General features: G+C 35.6%; 5 protein-coding genes across 8 annotated transcripts in view; 3 read left to right on the top strand and 2 right to left on the bottom strand.

Annotated features, from left to right (window-relative positions):
- Positions 1-794, top strand: part of LOC140957477 (flavin-containing monooxygenase FMO GS-OX-like 9) — a 7,139-nt gene extending 6,345 nt beyond the window's left edge. Inside the window, exon 7 of the mRNA XM_073414761.1 lies at positions 352-794. Within this exon, the coding sequence (XP_073270862.1) occupies positions 352-549 (198 nt within the window). The 3' untranslated portion in view covers positions 550-794. The remainder of the gene's footprint in view (positions 1-351) is intronic.
- A 311-nt stretch (positions 795-1,105) lies between these two features.
- LOC140956501 (uncharacterized) lies at positions 1,106-5,031 on the bottom strand. 2 transcript variants are annotated; one of them, XM_073413260.1, is made up of 3 exons: positions 4,652-5,031; positions 3,191-3,315; positions 1,106-2,777 (listed from the first exon to the last, which is right to left on the bottom strand). In XM_073413260.1, the coding sequence occupies exons 2-3, from the start codon at positions 3,311-3,313 to the stop codon at positions 2,160-2,162; spliced, it is 741 nt and encodes a 246-aa protein (XP_073269361.1). In that variant the 5' UTR covers positions 3,314-3,315; positions 4,652-5,031; the 3' UTR covers positions 1,106-2,159. The 2 variants fall into 2 exon arrangements, with proteins under 2 accessions (XP_073269361.1, XP_073269360.1); XM_073413259.1 differs by having other exon boundaries at positions 1,107-2,777; positions 3,092-3,315; positions 4,652-5,016.
- A 2,458-nt stretch (positions 5,032-7,489) lies between these two features.
- On the top strand, positions 7,490-14,441 carry LOC140956955 (uncharacterized). Of its 2 annotated transcripts, XM_073413943.1 has the most exons (9): positions 7,490-7,952; positions 8,054-8,118; positions 8,665-8,779; positions 8,970-9,093; positions 9,391-9,471; positions 9,890-10,228; positions 10,388-10,554; positions 10,660-11,492; positions 12,370-14,441. In XM_073413943.1, the coding sequence occupies exons 1-9, from the start codon at positions 7,615-7,617 to the stop codon at positions 13,824-13,826; spliced, it is 3,519 nt and encodes a 1,172-aa protein (XP_073270044.1). In that variant the 5' UTR covers positions 7,490-7,614; the 3' UTR covers positions 13,827-14,441. The 2 variants fall into 2 exon arrangements, with proteins under 2 accessions (XP_073270044.1, XP_073270045.1); XM_073413944.1 differs by lacking the exons at positions 7,490-7,952; positions 8,054-8,118 and having other exon boundaries at positions 8,665-8,784.
- A 1,152-nt stretch (positions 14,442-15,593) lies between these two features.
- Positions 15,594-16,867, bottom strand: LOC140957158 (uncharacterized). Its single transcript, XM_073414288.1, has one exon. The coding sequence runs from the start codon at positions 16,865-16,867 to the stop codon at positions 15,647-15,649; it is 1,221 nt and encodes a 406-aa protein (XP_073270389.1). The 3' UTR covers positions 15,594-15,646.
- Positions 16,868-17,944: 1,077 nt separating this feature from the next.
- Positions 17,945-24,896, top strand: LOC140956945 (uncharacterized). Of its 2 annotated transcripts, XM_073413923.1 has the most exons (9): positions 17,945-18,407; positions 18,509-18,573; positions 19,120-19,234; positions 19,425-19,548; positions 19,846-19,926; positions 20,345-20,683; positions 20,843-21,009; positions 21,115-21,947; positions 22,825-24,896. In XM_073413923.1, the coding sequence occupies exons 1-9, from the start codon at positions 18,070-18,072 to the stop codon at positions 24,279-24,281; spliced, it is 3,519 nt and encodes a 1,172-aa protein (XP_073270024.1). In that variant the 5' UTR covers positions 17,945-18,069; the 3' UTR covers positions 24,282-24,896. The 2 variants fall into 2 exon arrangements, with proteins under 2 accessions (XP_073270024.1, XP_073270025.1); XM_073413924.1 differs by lacking the exons at positions 17,945-18,407; positions 18,509-18,573 and having other exon boundaries at positions 19,120-19,239.
- The last annotated feature ends 1,393 nt before the right edge of the window (positions 24,897-26,289 follow it).

The following is a 26,289-nucleotide window of genomic DNA, read 5'->3' as shown; positions in this document are numbered from 1 at the left end:
CGCATTGTTTGTATATAATATAGTAACATTATGTTTTATTTATGAATAATTTATTTTATTTTTTAAATAATTATTTTAGTTATGGTTTTTTACATCATAAATAAATTGAAAACTTAGTTATTCACTTTTCCCTATCTATAAGAGTCAGTTGAGAAAAAAATTCTAAAAAAAATGGTAAAATATGTTGAGATCACTAAAAAGAACACAAAATGAAAATTTCATACTATATGCAGTGTTGGAGCTAGATCGGAAATAATTCTCGCGTCTCATGCCGCACCAAAATTTGTTAACCGTGATGAACTTGAAATTTTTTGTAAAACTTAAATTTTGTTCATCTGTATTTTAATGCAGTACTGTGACAAGTATGGAGATTACATAGGCTTCCCACATTTAGAGGAGTGGAGAAAAGAGCTTTGCCTTTCAGCTTTAAGAAATGCGGAGATCAACTTAGAGACATTTCGTGATGTATATCATGAAGATGAAGAGATGCTGCAAAAAGCCTATCAAAGTTCTCACTTCACTCAGATTATTAACTGGTCCCATGATTAAGTATTTCCAATTTTTTTAATGCTAAATGGATGAGATATATATGCATAATATATCAAGTGTTAATTATAATTGGATTATTTGAAAAAATTGTATGTGGTTCAAATATAATCATATGCAGATCTTATGCATACTTAATAATCCAACAGTAATTAACACAGATTAGGTCTCATCATGTATAGCATAGTACCATATTATCTAATCTCTGCATGAGTTTTATTTTATCTATCTATCTATCTATAACCAAATATATGTATTCATTGATGTTTTTGGTGGTTGTAAACAAATTTTATGATATGTAGGAATTCAAGAAGTATTTTACTTGGTTGTATTTTTTTTGTGTTGCTTTTGAGAAAAAAATGTGGGCATCGAGCTTGTTGAGTGAACTACATTCGCGAAACTATGTTTTGTTTATTCTGATATATCAAACACCGTATAATATATCATATCAATAAATACTTATATCTATCAATTTTTTCGCGCTCGTATTACACATCCATGTATTTTGTTTAAGATTTTGCTTAATAAGAATAACACATTTTGTTTAAAAACTAAGGCAATGCTTGTTATAAATAAGGATTTCTCGATAAGTTCTTTAGCAATCGGCTAATCACCATTTTTTTTTACAAGAATATTCTTTACCAGGAATTCCCACAGAATCTGATGACTGATCATGACTCACAATCTCAGTTCATCCTGACAAGCTAATAATGTTGACTACAAAAGTTAGTACACAATGAATCAAGATTTTCACTTCCTCCCCTCACTGTTAACTAACTCAGCTGATAACTAGAAATTTACTAGCTCGACGTCTATGACCCTGTTGACGTTTCCTTATTTTTCCCCATCCGTCCAAGCACTTTTGCAAGAATCCCTGTTTATAATGGGTATGAGGTTGATGCCTCAATTTCGAGTCAAGTGATTTTTGAATGACATCCAAATGTTGTAATTTGTAACATTTTCCTGGTGTAGCACAAGCATTCTTGCTGGCATTTCTTTCCAGTAAACCTATTTTCCGGAGGTTCTTGTGCTGCTTTGTTCTATTTACACAGTCCCTTTCAAGCGAACCCAATATCTTACCAGTTTCTTTCTCCTTCTCGACGTAAAAATTATGTACATCAAGTTGGAGAGATTGCGTCGGTGTAATAACCCCTATTTCTTGATCAACAGAAGCAACTATATCAGCAAACCAATAAAGAGTTTTATTCGAGTTTTCCACCGGCTCCGAGCTTGAATTCTTCGTATACTGTCCAATCCTCGATGTAAAAATCATAACTAAAGTCTCGGCTCCAATCATATCGAGTTCCATGGCTGATTCTCCCTCCACTTGTTTGGAAAAAAGAGGGGCCTCGATTTGAATGTCCTTGGAAATTCCTTCAGAAGAAGAAATGTCAATCTCTGTGCTCGCACAAGCCTTCAAGTTCATCTTGTTAAAAGATATAATTCCAGCATTTTCAGAATCTCCAACTTTAATTTCCTCATTTTTGTTCTCAATGCTTTCAAAAGTAATCTCTGTTTCTGATATGCAACTGAGGGGTGTAGAATTTAAATCGATGTCCCAAGATGATGTTTTTTCAGCAGAGCTCCCTTGGCAGTTTACAAGTCTACAGTGTTTATAAAGTACAAGTTCCTTTTGCCTCCTCTCCAGAAAAACTCGAGTTACCATTCACGATGTTGTCGCCACAAGGTTCAAAAGGAGCAGAGGAACTTGACGTCATCGATCCAAGAAATGCTGGTTTGTTCAAGTCAATCAAATAACTAGTTTTTTTTGGAGGATGAATGTCCGAGATTACATGACGAGCACTGAAACTTTCCTCTTCAACCTGCTCCATTCCACTATCATGGCACGGATAAGCCGGAATTTCAAGATCCAAAATTTTTATATCGTGTATCTTGCTTCGGAAAGGGGGTGCTTCGATTCCATTAAAATTGGCTTTTGTAAGAAAAGGGCTGGAGTTTACTGTTGTAGTTTCTTGAAATTTTCCTGCAACAAAAAATGGTCGTTTCTGAACATCTTCTGCAGATAAAAAAGGCATTTTGCCACCTGGAGAATCTTCAATGAGGCAGCTTGTAGCATGTGGCAGCAGAGTCTGACAACAACTAGATTGGGATTGAGACAAAGGACAATTTGACTCCAATTTCTGCAACTGCAACTGTGCAAAAATTCCTCGAGTCTTGATTTCATCCATCAATTCCCTTTGCTTTATATACAAGCGATGCAGCTCCCCGACCTAAGAGAGCAACATAAAAAGTTGATGTGAACCTCAAATTCATAATATATATCAACGAATATGCTAACACTTCTAAAATTAAAAGGAATCTCCTCTTAGTTTAATATGTAGTAGTACCTCGACTATCGATAAAAAAATTTCTAGCAAAATGTTATTTTAGAAAAATAAAACATTAAAGTTGCCGACTTGTCATTTAAGGAGACGACTGCCCCTGACTGTATACCACAATTCCGAAACAAAAAGAAGAATACCAACCCCTGCAATTATGACTGTACAGTCCCCGCTTCAAAGATTGAAAGCTTGTAAATATATACCTGGAATCTGAATGTGGCATCATGATTTTGAATTATCTGTCTCAATACATCTTTGTCATACCCTAAATACTGTTCGAGAGTATATGACGGCAACAATACCTTGGCGCCATGACCCTCCACATAATTATGATCGCCATTGAATAAGTGCCATGAAAATCCATTAGCACATACATTACGATCCTTAGCAAGGTAATATACAGGGACATAGCTTGTACACTGCATAGCTGCAATATGTACAAATGGACATTTAAGTGAATGAACATAGACCTACTAAAATTTGTGACAAACAGGTGGATTCCCTTGAAGTACTGCTTGGCACATTCTTTTCATAAACAAAAGGTAAACTTCAACTTAAATGATTGAAAATAAGCCTTGTTTGTTAGCAACAACTTCTCACATAAGCTCAATCTCAAAGGAAGTAAACCGTTTGAAACTAGCTAGAATTTATTTACCCATAGATCATTTTCTGCAGTCATAGTAGCTTTTTCCTTTAGAAATACATATGCATAAACATGCTTCTCACTTGTAATACGGAGAACGAGAAATTTATCTGGGATTAATATCCAAGATGCACATGTACATGTAATTGGACATTGACTTACAAAGACCAATACATGACCACCTAATATCACCTTAATGAACTATAATGGGGTTGTGTCTGCAGAATTCCAACTTGTGACCTTGTACGATGATAATATGTTACACACCCCATTTTCCAAAGCATCAAGCTGATTTTAAAAATGATCAGCTCAAAAAAATATATAAAAAAACCATTTTGTGAGTAACATACATTGAGTCATTGATGGCAGGGCGAAAATAGAAATTCAAACAAAGCATCTGCACAAATGCATAGACTTATGCATCACTCTCAATCATTTCTTGTTCACGAGAATTATCATTATGGAGGCAAAGCATTTCCACAAAAAAAATATCAAAATAAACTACTGAAAGTTACATTTTTTTGAATATGAACACAATAGGGAGCCCAGCAAACTCACATAAAACCAACTGCTTCAAAGATACATCTTTATAATACAAAAACCGAACAAGATTCTTAATAAGCCATTCATAATTTAAGCTAAACTTTGCATTTGACAGCTAATATTACAAAAATAAATTTGAGAAGCAAGAAATACGAGTGATAAGGTTCTATTTCTTGGCATTAGGCCAAGATTTAGCATACAAAATCAGATTGTGGGAATACGAGAAATGACAAAACAATATTCTACATACCCATACATACCCACAAGTAAGCAAAGATATATCAGACACAAAGAATCCGACATGGAAAAAACAAAAGACAAAAATAAAAAATCAATTTCTTCATCATTATCAAAGAATCTTCTCACAATAACCATCATCCCCCACCAACCAATATCAAGCTCTTATCTTTGCTACATTTAAATTACTGAAGACATACAGACAGTCACAAACGTGCAAACACCTTTTTTAAAAGTGTTGCATCCGACTTGCAAGATTACAAAGAGAACATCAAACCCCATGAATGATTATCCGTATAAAAGACAGTCTTTTGGGAAAAAAAAACAAGAGATAAACTACCTGAAGCGAGAGCAACAGATTTGTGGGCAAACGCTGGCTTCAAAAATCTGCAATCAAGTCGCTGCCAAACTTGAGAGATTTAGAAGAACCAAAAGTATGGTGAAGAAGAAGGAAAAAGAAGAATAAAAACTTCAGGAAAATGTGAGGGAAAAACAAGAGAAGAAGCCATTGTCAAGGGGAACTGAAACAAGCTGAGACTTTGAGGAAAGCATACATTGAGAGAGAGAGAGAGAGAGAGAGATGGGATTCTTTCTTTCAGTGTTGAAAAAAAGGACAAAGCCGCCGTGAAATGAGAGAAGGCCCAGATGAGTGTGGGAGATGAAGCTTTTTGGATCTGATGGGGCCCACATTCTTTGCAGAGAAATAATAAATTATATGGAATAGAATTTGTGGGGTCAGAGGTGAGGTTGTCCGTTTCTTCATTAATATGCTTTTTTTACTTTTGAAGTTTGAGCAGTCGGAAATGCAGCAAAATCTTGTAAAGAAGAAGAAAGTCATATCCACTTACCTACATGCTATTTGAATTAAAAATTTGATATTTTATTAATATATAATTAAAAAAACCAGATCATATCACCAATATTTTGGCTTTATTATAAGAAAACTTAATATATAGTAAGATATTATTATTATTATTATTATTATTATTTATTATTAATATAAATAAATTAGTTTCATACGTGAGCTTACTATTTTACTTTTTTTGCAATTGAATGATATTTTTACTTTAGCGCTAACATGCTTTATTGTTGATTTTTTAATACATAATGCATATTTTCTAATTGTTTGGATATGTGTAACTTGTATTGATCATGTTATATTTTGATTGTTTACGTGGTTTGTTCATTTACCGAAAGAAAATAGAAATAAAATTGCATGTCCCACGAATATGGTTATTTTTTAATTTCTCATTCTTTTGATTTTTCGTTAATTCTTAAGCACATAATGCATATTTTCTATTTGCTTGGATTACTTAGTTTGAAGTTTTATAAAATATTAAAAATGCAGAAATGTTACTTCACTTTTTCATTAATATCAACATATAATATTTTTTATTTCTCGGTGCATATGTATTTCCAAGAATTTATTTGAAAATAAGTATTCAAAATTTTTACGGCATTATTTATATTATATATTCAAAATTTGTTAGTTAGATAGATGGATAGAAGGTAATTAAATTTGAGTTTTTTTTGTACTTGTTTATATTATTTTTGTAGTATAATAGGTGGAATAAAAAAATTTGGTAGCCCTTGGCATGATTGTTGGTGTACGCGTATATGCTTTTGCATAAATCACATATTACATACGTGTATTATGAGATGATGATTGAAACTAGGAGTCATTTGGTAGATGAAAAACATGGATATATTGTTAAAAGAGATAATATATAGTAGATTTTTGGTGCGTGATTTTGTTCTAATTTAATGATTATGTATGATTTTAAATGATAATTGTATCTTAAGTTGATGTATATTTTGTTGTTGTCGGATAAATTTTGTCTATGATCTAAAATTTTTCTTTGGTTTAAGAAAAATTGTGTGACTTCATATTATATTTTTACGGTTATTTTTCTCAAGGGGTTTTTTGAATGAATTTTACATGATGATTTTGAGGCACTATTTTTCCTTTTGTGTTTTTTTCCAAAAAAAAACATGGAATATCTATAANCTTGTTGTTTATATAAAAATCGATATGAGAGTACACCAATTAAAGTCATAGATTTTGGGTTTTTCGTTCTACGACGAATAAGGTAATAAATGGTTTATATGAATTATATAATTTCTTTGTTATTCGTACATATTGACATGCATCACATTTTGAACAAAATAGTTAAGACAAATAACATTGATGCAAAAAAAAAACATGTTAAATACAAAATAATTTTGTGTATTGCAATGTCTACATTTGTGTATGATATAATTCAGACACATTCTGTATATATATTTGAAATTAGGTATAACTAAGTAACATGAAGCGCGCACACACACACACACACACACACATATATATATATGTATATATGTATAGATTTTTGAAATTAGGTATAACTAAATAAAATGTTAAGATCAAGAATGACTCAAATTTGAAATTACACACAGACACATATACATATCATGTTATTGAAGAGTATATTGGTTATACATATTTTTATTCATAATTGAAAACATATGATGACAAAAAGTATTTTTTCTTAAGAATCATAGTTGATGGTTATGAAAACTGATAAACCATTTAATAACAAAACAAATAATCGAAAACATAAGATCACTGAATGAAGACAATATAGAAAACCGAAAAAAAGTCGTGTTAGAGACGAAAACTAGGACCATGTCAGATTTCAGATGAGGACTATAAATGACATAATAGATGTTGAAGATGATCAACTACTTTCTGAGTATAAAAAAATGATATATGTGCATATTATAACAAGCTATAACAAATAGTTGTCGAGTTGTCAAAATCAACCAATAAACAGATTGAAAAGTATGTTATGTGAATAAGATAACGTATCTAATTCATATATCGTTTATGGTCATGATTTTTTTTTACTATTTTGTTCACCAATCGTGTCTATCTTTGAAAAAAATATCAAACGTGGATTGATTAAAATAATTACGGAAATGTATTTTTGAGTTCTCATAAAATCATTTTATTTAAACTCATTAAATTTAAAAACTCCTTAAAATATAAATGTTTATTTTTTGAAGAAAATATAAATGTTTTACATATATCCAAAATTTTAAAAAAGAGTACATAAAAAATTAAATTTTACTTAAAAAACACACCTTTATTATTTTTTATTTTTATTTTCTAAAAAGTTTCGTACAAGAAATGGGTCGGGTCGTGAACCCGAACAAGTAACGAGCTGCTCATCTCACAGACATATGAATCCTTGAATCACACTGCCATCGATCGGTCAGCCGTGTCGCTCTCTACCAAACCCGTTCGATCTGCTCATAAAAATGGAGGAATATCCCGAGGAGCTACGCACGCCGCCGGTAGCATTAGCTTGTGTGGTGGGGTGTCCGGAGATCCACGGTCTCATTACCGCGCACCTGCACTCTCAGCAACCGCCTATCAATACACTCGCCTTGCCAGATTTCTCCAACATCGCAATTATCGGTGCACCATCCCGGAAAAGGACTCCCACTGACAACCCAGCTGGAATTCTGAAAAGGGATTGGCTTTCCAAGCATCGGACTAGGATTCCTTCTGTTATTTCCGCACTATTTAGTGTCGATGACATCTCCGGCGATCCGGCCCAGTGGCTCCATGTCTGCAACCATCTCGAAAATCTCAAGTACACGACGCTTGGTTATCCTGTTTATACGAATGATTTCAGGTTTTGCAATCAAAACGGCCAGTTACATGCTTTCTTTTTCCCCTGAAATGTTCTGCCAGGGCAACCGTACGCGGTAGGAACATCAAATTGGTTGTGGTGGTGGTTGCTCAGTCGGGTCGTAAAGGTCTGTTTCCACATTTTCGTTCGTTACCTATAGTATGGTAATTCTCAGGTGCATATGTTTAAATTACATTTTTCGGTTTGAGTAGATTCTTGAATTGACTATTCATAGTTTTGTAGTAACAATAGTGTACTTCTTACTTACCTGAAATTTGTGCTTGGAAGTGTTATATTTTCTACTCCACATCTATATGATTTACCTTACTATGGCCGTGTACAATTTTAGGACAAGTCTACCCAAATTAGTTTTGATGGAGTACATGGAACATGTTAGTTTCAATGTTTTCCTGATTTAGGGTTCCTCTTCCAATAGCGTTCTCTCAAAATACTGTCTGAGAAACTTCTTCTCTCATTTCCAATATCTGAACCTTTCTGTCCATGTTCTTGGAAATTAAAAGATGGATGCTACTGTAAAACCCTTATACATTTTCCTTATTGCAATTTGTAACCTAATTGGCTAGTTTCTTTGGTGTGATGGTATTATGTCTTTCTTGGATGAGCTATGACCATATCTGGAAATTGGTTCACCATCTGAAAAATTATGGTGCAGTTGACTCCGGTGAAGATCGTATGATTACCTTGAGGAAACGTGCAGATGTCGATGCAAAAAATCTTATTGTCTTTGTACCAGATGACCACTTAGAGCTTCAACAATCTCTGAGCAGGCATAGTATATAACTTTCTTACTTGAGCTTCCCATTTCGTGTCGTTGCTATCTTTGATAATGTTATTTTTTATTCGAAGAAAACTGAGGCGAAATTCTAATTTTCTTTTTGGTATATTCTCAAAAAAAAATTGGCAAAAGTTTTCTTTAGATAAATCATAAATTAAGCCTAATCAGCTTTATCATCATAGGCTCGGGAATGCGATTGGGGAGCTTGCAAATATATATTATAGAGATGAAGGTCGGAGAATTAAAACACGTCTTGAGAAGAAAAACTTCAGCTCAATGGAGTTTAATGTCTGCTACTGTTTCAAAGTAAGGTCTTTTTTTCATTATGATGCTCTCTTGTGTTGAATTTATGTATGCATTTTTATGCCAGTTAATGTGAAAATTTTATAAAGCAGAATCATTCTTTTAACTCAAATCATGTAATGTGATATAAAAGATGCATACTGCATGTATTAGCGCTTTTATTCAACTCTTTCAGTTATGTTAGAAATCAAATAACATATTATAAAATCATATTTTATATTAACGAGATCACAGTGTCATTGCCAACATGTACTCTTTTTGTTCCATAATTATGCTTATCTAATTCTTATGAACTGCTAGGTTGCTGTATATGCAGAATTCCGCAGAGACTGGCTCGAAGCTCTTAGGATGTATGAGGATGCCTATCATGCACTGCGAGAGGTATTACTTGGACTGAAATCGAAGGCTTTTTTATTTGATTTGCCTTGTTTGAGTGTTTAAACTCATCTGATGACCTCTTGAGAATAATGGCTTGGTTACAATCTTTGCACTTCGGACCAGAGGCTCGTCAGGAAATTTAATTTGTGTATTTTTGCTAACCATAGGTAGTGCTAAGAGATTTCAGGAATCAGGAGAAGGATTTTATATGTTTTATCAATCATTTACCTTTCGCGTATCTTAGAAGTATAACTTGATACTGGAAGAAGACCTAAATGAACCAATATTTATTTATGCAAAAGGACCCCAAATAGAATCAATTAACTTTTTGTGTGCCTCGGTACAAAAAACCTACACTTTTTGTGATTATTTTTTCATTTAAGTCTTCCTCATCTTTGTTGGCATACATGTTTTTACTCAGATGGTTGGAACATCGACAAGATTGCCCCCAATCCAACGCTTAGTCGAGATCAAAACTATTGCTGAACATTTGCATTTTAAGATGTCAACTCTATTGCTGCATGGTGGGAAATTTGTAGAAGCAATTGCATGGTTCCGTCAGCACACTGCTAGTTATATGAGACTTGTGGGATCACCAGAAGTTATTTTTCTTCACTGGGAATGGTTAAGCAGGCAATATTTGGTATTTGGTCAACTGTTGGAGACAAGCTCGGCTAATGTTTCACATGTACCAAGTATGGCATCAGTTCCTACAGAGAAGGCAACTGAATGGGAGTTTTATCCAGCATACTATTATCAGGTTGTTTGTTTTCCAGCCTTTCCTACCTCGCACACACAAACGTGAAGAATAGAAATAGCTCTAACGATCACTGGCATCAATATTTGAAAGCATTAAAACTGTACTAAGTGAGCGACAATTGTGCTCTTTAAATTATATTTGACATATCTCTTGAAACAGTTGGCAGCTAGCTACCTGAAGGAAAAAAAATTAAGTTTGGAATTCGCACTATCTATCTCTGATGGTATTGGTGAAATTGATGGGAGCGCAGAATCTGTGGTAGCTTCTGTGTATATTGGTCAGTTTGCTAGACTACTTGAGCGTGAGGATGCATACGTAATGCAACCGTGAGTCCACTTTCGCTCCATATCCAGCGTATACCTAAATATAGTCCTGTAAGATGCATCACTTTTTGATTGTTAAATGTTTTATTTGAACCGATTTGTTTTCAGTTTAACCGATGATGAATATGCCCGTTACGCACTTGCGGAAGGGAAGAGGTTTCAAGATTCCTTTGAAATCATTGCCCTATTTAAAAGAGCTTTTGAAGCATACAGTAACTTGAAGTCTGAGAGGACTGCTGCCTATTGTCGATTCCAGATGGCTAGAGAATATTTTTCAGTAAGTGAATTTCAAAATGCAAAAGAAATATTTGATAAGATTGCTAATCTTTATCGACATGAGGGCTGGCTATTGTCATTATGGGAGATCTTGGGTTACCTACGAGAGTGCTCAAGGGAAATCAATAACGTGAAAGATTTCATAGAATACTCACTTGAAATGGCTGCACTGCCCATAACAAGTAATGCTTTTGATCCATCTTCCAAAGATTGTGGACCAGCTGGCCCCGCTAGTCTTTCACAGAGAACCAAGATACACAAGGAAGCATTTGGGGTTGTGGACGGTGCATTGGAACTTAGTTTGAAAGAAGATAATAGTGGGTGCAAAGTAAATAGTGATCTTCCTCTGTATCTTGAGATTGATCTTGTAAGTCCCTTGAGGGTGGTTCTGCTTGCATTGGTTGCTTTTCATGAACAAACAGTTAAGCCGGGTGCTTCATCGCTCATCACATTATCACTTCGATCACGATTGCCAATAGATATTGAAATCGATCAGTTGGAGGTGCAATTCAATCAATCAGAGTGTAATTTTATCATCGAGAATGGGCAGAAGTCACATGCAGCTGCAATCCCCCGTTCTCAATCTGGTCGCAGAGTTGAGACAGCTCCAGCTCTGGTGCTTGCTACAAACAAATGGATGCGTTTGACATATGAAATAACATCTGGTATGTTGATGGCTTTATTTTATACAATCACTTTTAATTTCTATATGTTTGTAATCAAGGAAGTTAGGATGACATCCTTGATTTTGAACTGGCCATTTCAATGCCACTCTGGGTTTGCAATGGTCTTGATGTAATATGTTCTTTGTTCCGATGCTATATAGTTCATTATGGAATAATGAGAAAAGCCACGAGCTTTGTTATTTATGATACTTGTGAGCAGAAATAAGATTTCGACATACTGAAAGATAGAAGCAATAGAGGTCACACTTGGACTTCATGACATACCACATAAGGAAAGGAATAGGGTGACAAAATGCTCTTTGGAAAACTAGATAATCTGAGATCCTACTTCACATAAAACTAGGTTTAATTTTATTTCCTACCATATTACAACTCCAAACATTTGATAGGGATGGGAATTTTCAGGTTTTGAGGAGGTAGAACTAGAGTGTTGCTTTTGTTGAGAGGGTAATTGAACCGGAAGGGGAGGTAAGGGCGAGAAATGGGGAAAATGGTTGTTGCAGTGCTAGGAGGGGATGGGGAAGCTGGTGCTGTGATGCAGCCCATAGGAGCTTAAGGCTCAAAGCAGGTATGGTGGTTGGTGGGAAATGGTGTTGTATGGAATTTCTGACGAGGAATAAAACTAATTGGAGATGCTAGAATGAACGGCCTCTCTAATTAAACTCTGTATTTTCTGATTACGTGTTCACTCATATATATTATACTAGACTCCACTCTGGAGCGTATAGGCAAATGCTTTTTCAGATGTCTATGATCTTGTAACTTTGTCTCCATTGTTACAAATCTCCAAATTCATTTTCAATCCACTCTATCAATCAACTTCTATTAAATTAGTGGAATAATACTGAATATGTAGGCCAAACTGGAAAGCTTGAATGTACATATATAATTGCAAGGATGGGACCACAATTCTCAATATGTTGCAGAGCTGAAAGTCCAGCGTCTATGAATGATTTACCACTTTGGAAATTTGAAGACCAGGTAGAAACTATACCCACCAAGGATCCTAGCCTGGCCTTCTCCGGACAGAAGGCCATACAGGTTGAAGAGCCGGAACCACAAGTGGATCTAGTCTTATGTTCATGTGGCCCTGCATTGGTTGGAGAGAATTATATGTTACCTGTGAAAGTAACTTCTAAAAGCCATGCAGTCTATTCCGGTGAGTTAAAGATTAATCTTGTAGATACACGAGGCAGTGGCCTTCTTAGTCCAAGAGAAGTGGAACCATTCTCTGCAGACGATCTCCATGTTGTGCTTATTGACATATATTGGGATGGACTTGATGATCACTCTGAATCTCATTCAGATAAGATTCAAAAAATTCAGCCATCTTTTGGGTTGATTTCTGTCCCATCTCTAGTTGAGGGGGAATCATGGTCATGCAAACTGAAAATTAAGTGGAATCGTCCCAAACCTATTATGCTCTATGTCTCATTGGGTTATTATCCTCACAATGGTGAACCTAGCTTGCAAAAAGTTCATGTACACAAAAGCTTGGAGATTGAAGGCAAGATTGCTTTTACTATTAGCCCACGATTTATGTTACCATTTCGACTGGACCCACTTTTGCTCTCGAAAATCAAGGCTGCTTATGATCCCGATCACATACCTTTAGCTTTAAATGAATCAAACATGCTTATAGTTAGTGCCAATAATTGTTCAGAAGTGCCACTTCGATTGTTGTCTATTTCCATTGAAGTTGAAGAAAATACTGGCGCATGCATTGTACAACCTCGTCATGAGGAGTTCACAGAACCTATTATTCATGTGCCAGGTGAGGAGTTTAAGAAGGTTTTCACCGTCATTCCTAAGGTAAATAGTTCTAAGCTAAATATCGGTATGGTTTGTCTGAGATGGCAAAGGGATTTAAAACCCGGGGATGAAGTTCATTCTTGGGCTACAGTGTCTCAAGTTACGAAACTCAGATTACCTGATGTGAATGTGGAACTACCTCCATTGGTTGTGAGTTTGGAATGTCCACCTCATGCCATTCTTGGGAATCCCTTCATATATTCAGTTAAAGTACATAATCAAACAGAGTTGCTCCAGGAGATCAAATACACATTAGCCGATTCACAAAGTTTTGTGTCGTCTGGACCCCACAGTGACACAATCTATATCCTGCCAAGATCAGCACACTTACTCAGGTATATGCTTGTCCCTCTAGGCTTAGGTTCTCAGCAGCTTCCTAGAGTTTCTGTGACTTCAGTTAGATACTCTGCTGGTTTTCAACCTTCAACTGTATCATCTGTCGTCTTTGTGTACCCCTCCAAACCTACTTTTAAGGTGAATGAGATGACGAAGAGGCAGTAAAGGGTTCTGTTGTTGCTGATTGTGTTGCTGGTTTTTGTCTGGAACTTATGTTCATGCCTGCATGGCAACTGGGGAACTAAATCTCACAATTTGATTGAAATGCGCAATTGGTGGTCAAATGGTTGTTAACAGTCATCGAGTCTTGATCTGCCGCTTCAGAGTAATCTGAACTCCCTATCTTGACTGCAAATTAGATTTTGGTATTGCTGTGCCCTTCAAAAGTCCGATGGCAGAACCACTCTACAGGACAGGTATAGATTCAACTCTGCCAAAATAAGTTCTTCCAAGAAAACAATATTTATCCTTCTCTCCGAGGAGGGAATGTTTTCTTTCTTGCCAGATAAACCTCTCTTGAAACTACATTATCGATTGGCAGCATTCGTGTGTTTTTGTGTTCGAGGGTTTGTGGAACCCCAAAATTGAAGTGTCAACAAAATGTACAGAAAAATGTGATTTGTTCTGATCGAAGTTATGTATTATTTGATGTAACAGTTAGCAAAATTTCAAAATCTCTTGTTTGAAGTTTCCATATTCAAGTAACTAGCACCAGACAGGGTTCAACTCTCTCCCTCCATAAATTGGACCTTTGGGGTTTGTTTCATTTTTTCTTTTTTATTTTTAGGGTCTTCTTACTGAAAAAATGTTGTTACTTTTTAAAAAATAAATAATAAATGGTAATTGGAATTGCATGTGAAAATTTATTTTAGGTTGCATTGGCTTGAAGTATGTAAACTTGGGGTTACGATAACTTCAATTTATTGACAAATTCCAAAATAATTTACCTAATCATGTCTACATTTCTTGCTTATACCCACAAACGTGAATTCGAGATGGAAGTATACATGTCTTTGCAAGTGCAATGATCTAGGTAGATTCTGTGGCATTGATTGTGCTATTTTCTATCATTATCGTGCTCTGATCCATGAATGTAGTAATTTATTTAGTGTATATAAAAGTATGAATGAGTAGGGGTAAAGTTTCTTCTGATTATGAGAAGATACAATGGCCCATCATAATTATTTTATTTGGTTGGTATATTTTAATTTATGCTTTTTAAAAATGGTATATTTTAATTTTATTTTCAACTTTGAAGTCTCTTTTGATTTTAAATAACAAATTTTGAATGTTTACTAATCGAATTTTAGGTTTTTTTTTTTGGCTTAAAGTTGTAAAAACATTAATCTATAATTTTTCGTTAATAATATTTTTGGATTGAAATATATTTATGCTATTATGATGATATGTTTAATATGAAAATGTATGTTGAATATAAATTAATAAATTTTAAATTGTAATAATATTTTTTTAATCTTATATATTCTTAATATAAAGTTGGAAAGTATTATCAGTTTTAAACTTTTTTTATTGTCTAAAATTATAATCTTCACAATATTTTTCGAAAAATTATATAATTTTGATTTCGAGGCGGATCCTATGTTTGGACAAACACGTCAACCTTCCCACTGCCATCCCACATCTACGGTTGAGAACATTCTCACAATAGCATGTCATTGACCCGACCTGACCCTCCAAGTATCCATAGGTTCTTTGTGAAACAGTTTGGAGTTGGAGGCGCATCAATTCATGTTTAGAGTGGCATCAATTGTGCAGTATGAATGAAATGCTATATAGTAATAGACTCCCCTGCACATTGAGTTCATGTGATAACTAGCGAGCATGAGTCCGAAACGGGAGAATAAGGTTACTTTTTTATCAAGAAAATTTTTTTTGGTTCCTCGTCATAGTTTCAATACACTCACCGCTAAATACAAGGGTTCCCAACGCATGGAAGAGTACATTCAATGCAAAAATCTTTGAAACTAAAATTTCATGTTAAGGACCTTACCAAGAGGTTGATACTTCTTGGCAGAATGATCATGATTTCTGCTGCTGCTGAATTCATTCGAAACCGATTCCTCATAGAGGGATGATAAGGTTGTCTTACGCTTTTCCTCGTGCTCCTTCATCTTCTTCATCTGTAACTCCAATGCAATTTTCGCCTTTTCGGCTGCTTCAGCTCTGCTAACGGCTTGTTCTGCTCGGTTCCGAAACTCCCCTATCTTTGAAATCGCAGTTTCCAACTCTTTCCTCACATTTTTCAACTCTCTTACACTTTGATCTGACGTTCTAGTGAGAAGGGTGTCGACAACATCAACATTTTTAATCAGCATCCCGCACTCCTCTGCTGGTTTGGCTTCTGTATCCTTACTCTCTTCCACAAGGATAGTATCGTTTTTACTTTGCGTCGCCATTTTCACTTCTTCTCTCAAGACTCGATTTTCTTTCTTGGTTTCTTCAATCTGTAACCCCATCTCTTGAAGCGCATTAAATACTGCGGATTTTTCGCTTTGCCCCCTCGCCTCATTGGCCTCTGATGCAGCCAGTTTGGATCTCGCTTTATGAAGTTCAAAATTTAACATCGCTATTTCCACTTGTGCATCATTCTCTTTTTCTTTAGAGCTCTCCAGCTCAGCTTTTAGTGCCTCCGCTTGCTCACCCAATCGGCCTTGCTCCTCCTTTGTGTTCCCAAGTTCAGTCTTTAGTTGTTTAAGCTCTGCCTCAAGTAGGTCAATGTGACCTGTCTGATCTACAATCCTTTGTTCCAGTAATTCCATTGTTTCCTTTACCTTATTTAGCTCAGAAATGGCATCAGATGTGGCGTTTTCCAAGGAACGTTGAAGCGCGTTCGCACGCTTGAGGTCCATCTCCAACGATTCAACATGAGCCGACTTTTCAACTAGCTGGTTCTCCACTTCACGGAGAACATCTAAATCCTTCAGTGCCTTTTCGAGTTTCTCGTCTGCCTCAGCTGAGGCTCTGTCTTTTGAATCTAACTCAGCCTTCTTCTCCAATAATGCATCTTCTTTTTCTTGTTTGATGTCATCAACTTTCGTCTCCAAACCAAGAATCTGCTCGTTTAGCCGTGAAACGTCCCTTGATAGCTCTCTTTTTTTCCTCTTCTCCTCACTTAAATCACTCCGCAGTACCTCAGATTCTGCAACAAAATAATCTTTTTCCTGTCTTAAANTTGAAGAAAGCATTGAAAAATTTATGAGTTAGTATTTAATTTGAGAATGATTTATATATTTTTTGTTTATATTTCAATTTCTTTGTTATTGTACTCAGTAAATTATTTTTAAACAGCGAGTTCTCCACTTTTCTTCTTATTGAGATTGTTTATGTTATTATATATANTATAATTCAGACACATTCTGTATATATATTTGAAATTAGGTATAACTAAGTAACATGAAGCGCGCACACACACACACACACACACACATATATATATATGTATATATGTATAGATTTTTGAAATTAGGTATAACTAAATAAAATGTTAAGATCAAGAATGACTCAAATTTGAAATTACACACAGACACATATACATATCATGTTATTGAAGAGTATATTGGTTATACATATTTTTATTCATAATTGAAAACATATGATGACAAAAAGTATTTTTTCTTAAGAATCATAGTTGATGGTTATGAAAACTGATAAACCATTTAATAACAAAACAAATAATCGAAAACATAAGATCACTGAATGAAGACAATATAGAAAACCGAAAAAAAGTCGTGTTAGAGACGAAAACTAGGACCATGTCAGATTTCAGATGAGGACTATAAATGACATAATAGATGTTGAAGATGATCAACTACTTTCTGAGTATAAAAAAATGATATATGTGCATATTATAACAAGCTATAACAAATAGTTGTCGAGTTGTCAAAATCAACCAATAAACAGATTGAAAAGTATGTTATGTGAATAAGATAACGTATCTAATTCATATATCGTTTATGGTCATGATTTTTTTTTACTATTTTGTTCACCAATCGTGTCTATCTTTGAAAAAAATATCAAACGTGGATTGATTAAAATAATTACGGAAATGTATTTTTGAGTTCTCATAAAATCATTTTATTTAAACTCATTAAATTTAAAAACTCCTTAAAATATAAATGTTTATTTTTTGAAGAAAATATAAATGTTTTACATATATCCAAAATTTTAAAAAAGAGTACATAAAAAATTAAATTTTACTTAAAAAACACACCTTTATTATTTTTTATTTTTATTTTCTAAAAAGTTTCGTACAAGAAATGGGTCGGGTCGTGAACCCGAACAAGTAACGAGCTGCTCATCTCACAGACATATGAATCCTTGAATCACACTGCCATCGATCGGTCAGCCGTGTCGCTCTCTACCAAACCCGTTCGATCTGCTCATAAAAATGGAGGAATATCCCGAGGAGCTACGCACGCCGCCGGTAGCATTAGCTTGTGTGGTGGGGTGTCCGGAGATCCACGGTCTCATTACCGCGCACCTGCACTCTCAGCAACCGCCTATCAATACACTCGCCTTGCCAGATTTCTCCAACATCGCAATTATCGGTGCACCATCCCGGAAAAGGACTCCCACTGACAACCCAGCTGGAATTCTGAAAAGGGATTGGCTTTCCAAGCATCGGACTAGGATTCCTTCTGTTATTTCCGCACTATTTAGTGTCGATGACATCTCCGGCGATCCGGCCCAGTGGCTCCATGTCTGCAACCATCTCGAAAATCTCAAGTACACGACGCTTGGTTATCCTGTTTATACGAATGATTTCAGGTTTTGCAATCAAAACGGCCAGTTACATGCTTTCTTTTTCCCCTGAAATGTTCTGCCAGGGCAACCGTACGCGGTAGGAACATCAAATTGGTTGTGGTGGTGGTTGCTCAGTCGGGTCGTAAAGGTCTGTTTCCACATTTTCGTTCGTTACCTATAGTATGGTAATTCTCAGGTGCATATGTTTAAATTACATTTTTCGGTTTGAGTAGATTCTTGAATTGACTATTCATAGTTTTGTAGTAACAATAGTGTACTTCTTACTTACCTGAAATTTGTGCTTGGAAGTGTTATATTTTCTACTCCACATCTATATGATTTACCTTACTATGGCCGTGTACAATTTTAGGACAAGTCTACCCAAATTAGTTTTGATGGAGTACATGGAACATGTTAGTTTCAATGTTTTCCTGATTTAGGGTTCCTCTTCCAATAGCGTTCTCTCAAAATACTGTCTGAGAAACTTCTTCTCTCATTTCCAATATCTGAACCTTTCTGTCCATGTTCTTGGAAATTAAAAGATGGATGCTACTGTAAAACCCTTATACATTTTCCTTATTGCAATTTGTAACCTAATTGGCTAGTTTCTTTGGTGTGATGGTATTATGTCTTTCTTGGATGAGCTATGACCATATCTGGAAATTGGTTCACCATCTGAAAAATTATGGTGCAGTTGACTCCGGTGAAGATCGTATGATTACCTTGAGGAAACGTGCAGATGTCGATGCAAAAAATCTTATTGTCTTTGTACCAGATGACCACTTAGAGCTTCAACAATCTCTGAGCAGGCATAGTATATAACTTTCTTACTTGAGCTTCCCATTTCGTGTCGTTGCTATCTTTGATAATGTTATTTTTTATTCGAAGAAAACTGAGGCGAAATTCTAATTTTCTTTTTGGTATATTCTCAAAAAAAAATTGGCAAAAGTTTTCTTTAGATAAATCATAAATTAAGCCTAATCAGCTTTATCATCATAGGCTCGGGAATGCGATTGGGGAGCTTGCAAATATATATTATAGAGATGAAGGTCGGAGAATTAAAACACGTCTTGAGAAGAAAAACTTCAGCTCAATGGAGTTTAATGTCTGCTACTGTTTCAAAGTAAGGTCTTTTTTTCATTATGATGCTCTCTTGTGTTGAATTTATGTATGCATTTTTATGCCAGTTAATGTGAAAATTTTATAAAGCAGAATCATTCTTTTAACTCAAATCATGTAATGTGATATAAAAGATGCATACTGCATGTATTAGCGCTTTTATTCAACTCTTTCAGTTATGTTAGAAATCAAATAACATATTATAAAATCATATTTTATATTAACGAGATCACAGTGTCATTGCCAACATGTACTCTTTTTGTTCCATAATTATGCTTATCTAATTCTTATGAACTGCTAGGTTGCTGTATATGCAGAATTCCGCAGAGACTGGCTCGAAGCTCTTAGGATGTATGAGGATGCCTATCATGCACTGCGAGAGGTATTACTTGGACTGAAATCGAAGGCTTTTTTATTTGATTTGCCTTGTTTGAGTGTTTAAACTCATCTGATGACCTCTTGAGAATAATGGCTTGGTTACAATCTTTGCACTTCGGACCAGAGGCTCGTCAGGAAATTTAATTTGTGTATTTTTGCTAACCATAGGTAGTGCTAAGAGATTTCAGGAATCAGGAGAAGGATTTTATATGTTTTATCAATCATTTACCTTTCGCGTATCTTAGAAGTATAACTTGATACTGGAAGAAGACCTAAATGAACCAATATTTATTTATGCAAAAGGACCCCAAATAGAATCAATTAACTTTTTGTGTGCCTCGGTACAAAAAACCTACACTTTTTGTGATTATTTTTTCATTTAAGTCTTCCTCATCTTTGTTGGCATACATGTTTTTACTCAGATGGTTGGAACATCGACAAGATTGCCCCCAATCCAACGCTTAGTCGAGATCAAAACTATTGCTGAACATTTGCATTTTAAGATGTCAACTCTATTGCTGCATGGTGGGAAATTTGTAGAAGCAATTGCATGGTTCCGTCAGCACACTGCTAGTTATATGAGACTTGTGGGATCACCAGAAGTTATTTTTCTTCACTGGGAATGGTTAAGCAGGCAATATTTGGTATTTGGTCAACTGTTGGAGACAAGCTCGGCTAATGTTTCACATGTACCAAGTATGGCATCAGTTCCTACAGAGAAGGCAACTGAATGGGAGTTTTATCCAGCATACTATTATCAGGTTGTTTGTTTTCCAGCCTTTCCTACCTCGCACACACAAACGTGAAGAATAGAAATAGCTCTAACGATCACTGGCATCAATATTTGAAAGCATTAAAACTGTACTAAGTGAGCGACAATTGTGCTCTTTAAATTATATTTGACATATCTCTTGAAACAGTTGGCAGCTAGCTACCTGAAGGAAAAAAAATTAAGTTTGGAATTCGCACTATCTATCTCTGATGGTATTGGTGAAATTGATGGGAGCGCAGAATCTGTGGTAGCTTCTGTGTATATTGGTCAGTTTGCTAGACTACTTGAGCGTGAGGATGCATACGTAATGCAACCGTGAGTCCACTTTCGCTCCATATCCAGCGTATACCTAAATATAGTCCTGTAAGATGCATCACTTTTTGATTGTTAAATGTTTTATTTGAACCGATTTGTTTTCAGTTTAACCGATGATGAATATGCCCGTTACGCACTTGCGGAAGGGAAGAGGTTTCAAGATTCCTTTGAAATCATTGCCCTATTTAAAAGAGCTTTTGAAGCATACAGTAACTTGAAGTCTGAGAGGACTGCTGCCTATTGTCGATTCCAGATGGCTAGAGAATATTTTTCAGTAAGTGAATTTCAAAATGCAAAAGAAATATTTGATAAGATTGCTAATCTTTATCGACATGAGGGCTGGCTATTGTCATTATGGGAGATCTTGGGTTACCTACGAGAGTGCTCAAGGGAAATCAATAACGTGAAAGATTTCATAGAATACTCACTTGAAATGGCTGCACTGCCCATAACAAGTAATGCTTTTGATCCATCTTCCAAAGATTGTGGACCAGCTGGCCCCGCTAGTCTTTCACAGAGAACCAAGATACACAAGGAAGCATTTGGGGTTGTGGACGGTGCATTGGAACTTAGTTTGAAAGAAGATAATAGTGGGTGCAAAGTAAATAGTGATCTTCCTCTGTATCTTGAGATTGATCTTGTAAGTCCCTTGAGGGTGGTTCTGCTTGCATTGGTTGCTTTTCATGAACAAACAGTTAAGCCGGGTGCTTCATCGCTCATCACATTATCACTTCGATCACGATTGCCAATAGATATTGAAATCGATCAGTTGGAGGTGCAATTCAATCAATCAGAGTGTAATTTTATCATCGAGAATGGGCAGAAGTCACATGCAGCTGCAATCCCCCGTTCTCAATCTGGTCGCAGAGTTGAGACAGCTCCAGCTCTGGTGCTTGCTACAAACAAATGGATGCGTTTGACATATGAAATAACATCTGGTATGTTGATGGCTTTATTTTATACAATCACTTTTAATTTCTATATGTTTGTAATCAAGGAAGTTAGGATGACATCCTTGATTTTGAACTGGCCATTTCAATGCCACTCTGGGTTTGCAATGGTCTTGATGTAATATGTTCTTTGTTCCGATGCTATATAGTTCATTATGGAATAATGAGAAAAGCCACGAGCTTTGTTATTTATGATACTTGTGAGCAGAAATAAGATTTCGACATACTGAAAGATAGAAGCAATAGAGGTCACACTTGGACTTCATGACATACCACATAAGGAAAGGAATAGGGTGACAAAATGCTCTTTGGAAAACTAGATAATCTGAGATCCTACTTCACATAAAACTAGGTTTAATTTTATTTCCTACCATATTACAACTCCAAACATTTGATAGGGATGGGAATTTTCAGGTTTTGAGGAGGTAGAACTAGAGTGTTGCTTTTGTTGAGAGGGTAATTGAACCGGAAGGGGAGGTAAGGGCGAGAAATGGGGAAAATGGTTGTTGCAGTGCTAGGAGGGGATGGGGAAGCTGGTGCTGTGATGCAGCCCATAGGAGCTTAAGGCTCAAAGCAGGTATGGTGGTTGGTGGGAAATGGTGTTGTATGGAATTTCTGACGAGGAATAAAACTAATTGGAGATGCTAGAATGAACGGCCTCTCTAATTAAACTCTGTATTTTCTGATTACGTGTTCACTCATATATATTATACTAGACTCCACTCTGGAGCGTATAGGCAAATGCTTTTTCAGATGTCTATGATCTTGTAACTTTGTCTCCATTGTTACAAATCTCCAAATTCATTTTCAATCCACTCTATCAATCAACTTCTATTAAATTAGTGGAATAATACTGAATATGTAGGCCAAACTGGAAAGCTTGAATGTACATATATAATTGCAAGGATGGGACCACAATTCTCAATATGTTGCAGAGCTGAAAGTCCAGCGTCTATGAATGATTTACCACTTTGGAAATTTGAAGACCAGGTAGAAACTATACCCACCAAGGATCCTAGCCTGGCCTTCTCCGGACAGAAGGCCATACAGGTTGAAGAGCCGGAACCACAAGTGGATCTAGTCTTATGTTCATGTGGCCCTGCATTGGTTGGAGAGAATTATATGTTACCTGTGAAAGTAACTTCTAAAAGCCATGCAGTCTATTCCGGTGAGTTAAAGATTAATCTTGTAGATACACGAGGCAGTGGCCTTCTTAGTCCAAGAGAAGTGGAACCATTCTCTGCAGACGATCTCCATGTTGTGCTTATTGACATATATTGGGATGGACTTGATGATCACTCTGAATCTCATTCAGATAAGATTCAAAAAATTCAGCCATCTTTTGGGTTGATTTCTGTCCCATCTCTAGTTGAGGGGGAATCATGGTCATGCAAACTGAAAATTAAGTGGAATCGTCCCAAACCTATTATGCTCTATGTCTCATTGGGTTATTATCCTCACAATGGTGAACCTAGCTTGCAAAAAGTTCATGTACACAAAAGCTTGGAGATTGAAGGCAAGATTGCTTTTACTATTAGCCCACGATTTATGTTACCATTTCGACTGGACCCACTTTTGCTCTCGAAAATCAAGGCTGCTTATGATCCCGATCACATACCTTTAGCTTTAAATGAATCAAACATGCTTATAGTTAGTGCCAATAATTGTTCAGAAGTGCCACTTCGATTGTTGTCTATTTCCATTGAAGTTGAAGAAAATACTGGCGCATGCATTGTACAACCTCGTCATGAGGAGTTCACAGAACCTATTATTCATGTGCCAGGTGAGGAGTTTAAGAAGGTTTTCACCGTCATTCCTAAGGTAAATAGTTCTAAGCTAAATATCGGTATGGTTTGTCTGAGATGGCAAAGGGATTTAAAACCCGGGGATGAAGTTCATTCTTGGGCTACAGTGTCTCAAGTTACGAAACTCAGATTACCTGATGTGAATGTGGAACTACCTCCATTGGTTGTGAGTTTGGAATGTCCACCTCATGCCATTCTTGGGAATCCCTTCATATATTCAGTTAAAGTACATAATCAAACAGAGTTGCTCCAGGAGATCAAATACACATTAGCCGATTCACAAAGTTTTGTGTCGTCTGGACCCCACAGTGACACAATCTATATCCTGCCAAGATCAGCACACTTACTCAGGTATATGCTTGTCCCTCTAGGCTTAGGTTCTCAGCAGCTTCCTAGAGTTTCTGTGACTTCAGTTAGATACTCTGCTGGTTTTCAACCTTCAACTGTATCATCTGTCGTCTTTGTGTACCCCTCCAAACCTACTTTTAAGGTGAATGAGATGACGAAGAGGCAGTAAAGGGTTCTGTTGTTGCTGATTGTGTTGCTGGTTTTTGTCTGGAACTTATGTTCATGCCTGCATGGCAACTGGGGAACTAAATCTCACAATTTGATTGAAATGCGCAATTGGTGGTCAAATGGTTGTTAACAGTCATCGAGTCTTGATCTGCCGCTTCAGAGTAATCTGAACTCCCTATCTTGACTGCAAATTAGATTTTGGTATTGCTGTGCCCTTCAAAAGTCCGATGGCAGAACCACTCTACAGGACAGGTATAGATTCAACTCTGCCAAAATAAGTTCTTCCAAGAAAACAATATTTATCCTTCTCTCCGAGGAGGGAATGTTTTCTTTCTTGCCAGATAAACCTCTCTTGAAACTACATTATCGATTGGCAGCATTCGTGTGTTTTTGTGTTCGAGGGTTTGTGGAACCCCAAAATTGAAGTGTCAACAAAATGTACAGAAAAATGTGATTTGTTCTGATCGAAGTTATGTATTATTTGATGTAACAGTTAGCAAAATTTCAAAATCTCTTGTTTGAAGTTTCCATATTCAAGTAACTAGCACCAGACAGGGTTCAACTCTCTCCCTCCATAAATTGGACCTTTGGGGTTTGTTTCATTTTTTCTTTTTTATTTTTAGGGTCTTCTTACTGAAAAAATGTTGTTACTTTTTAAAAAATAAATAATAAATGGTAATTGGAATTGCATGTGAAAATTTATTTTAGGTTGCATTGGCTTGAAGTATGTAAACTTGGGGTTACGATAACTTCAATTTATTGACAAATTCCAAAATAATTTACCTAATCATGTCTACATTTCTTGCTTATACCCACAAACGTGAATTCGAGATGGAAGTATACATGTCTTTGCAAGTGCAATGATCTAGGTAGATTCTGTGGCATTGATTGTGCTATTTTCTATCATTATCGTGCTCTGATCCATGAATGTAGTAATTTATTTAGTGTATATAAAAGTATGAATGAGTAGGGGTAAAGTTTCTTCTGATTATGAGAAGATACAATGGCCCATCATAATTATTTTATTTGGTTGGTATATTTTAATTTATGCTTTTTAAAAATGGTATATTTTAATTTTATTTTCAACTTTGAAGTCTCTTTTGATTTTAAATAACAAATTTTGAATGTTTACTAATCGAATTTTAGGTTTTTTTTTTTGGCTTAAAGTTGTAAAAACATTAATCTATAATTTTTCGTTAATAATATTTTTGGATTGAAATATATTTATGCTATTATGATGATATGTTTAATATGAAAATGTATGTTGAATATAAATTAATAAATTTTAAATTGTAATAATATTTTTTTAATCTTATATATTCTTAATATAAAGTTGGAAAGTATTATCAGTTTTAAACTTTTTTTATTGTCTAAAATTATAATCTTCACAATATTTTTCGAAAAATTATATAATTTTGATTTCGAGGCGGATCCTATGTTTGGACAAACACGTCAACCTTCCCACTGCCATCCCACATCTACGGTTGAGAACATTCTCACAATAGCATGTCATTGACCCGACCTGACCCTCCAAGTATCCATAGGTTCTTTGTGAAACAGTTTGGAGTTGGAGGCGCATCAATTCATGTTTAGAGTGGCATCAATTGTGCAGTATGAATGAAATGCTATATAGTAATAGACTCCCCTGCACATTGAGTTCATGTGATAACTAGCGAGCATGAGTCCGAAACGGGAGAATAAGGTTACTTTTTTATCAAGAAAATTTTTTTTGGTTCCTCGTCATAGTTTCAATACACTCACCGCTAAATACAAGGGTTCCCAACGCATGGAAGAGTACATTCAATGCAAAAATCTTTGAAACTAAAATTTCATGTTAAGGACCTTACCAAGAGGTTGATACTTCTTGGCAGAATGATCATGATTTCTGCTGCTGCTGAATTCATTCGAAACCGATTCCTCATAGAGGGATGATAAGGTTGTCTTACGCTTTTCCTCGTGCTCCTTCATCTTCTTCATCTGTAACTCCAATGCAATTTTCGCCTTTTCGG

This window comes from Primulina huaijiensis, chromosome 14 (assembly GCF_012295235.1).
Source record: "Primulina huaijiensis isolate GDHJ02 chromosome 14, ASM1229523v2, whole genome shotgun sequence".
In the NCBI taxonomy this organism is placed as follows: Eukaryota; Viridiplantae; Streptophyta; class Magnoliopsida; order Lamiales; family Gesneriaceae; genus Primulina; species Primulina huaijiensis.
The sequence above is the reverse complement of the archived record's forward strand: the minus strand, read 5'-3'. Positions and strand labels throughout refer to the sequence as shown.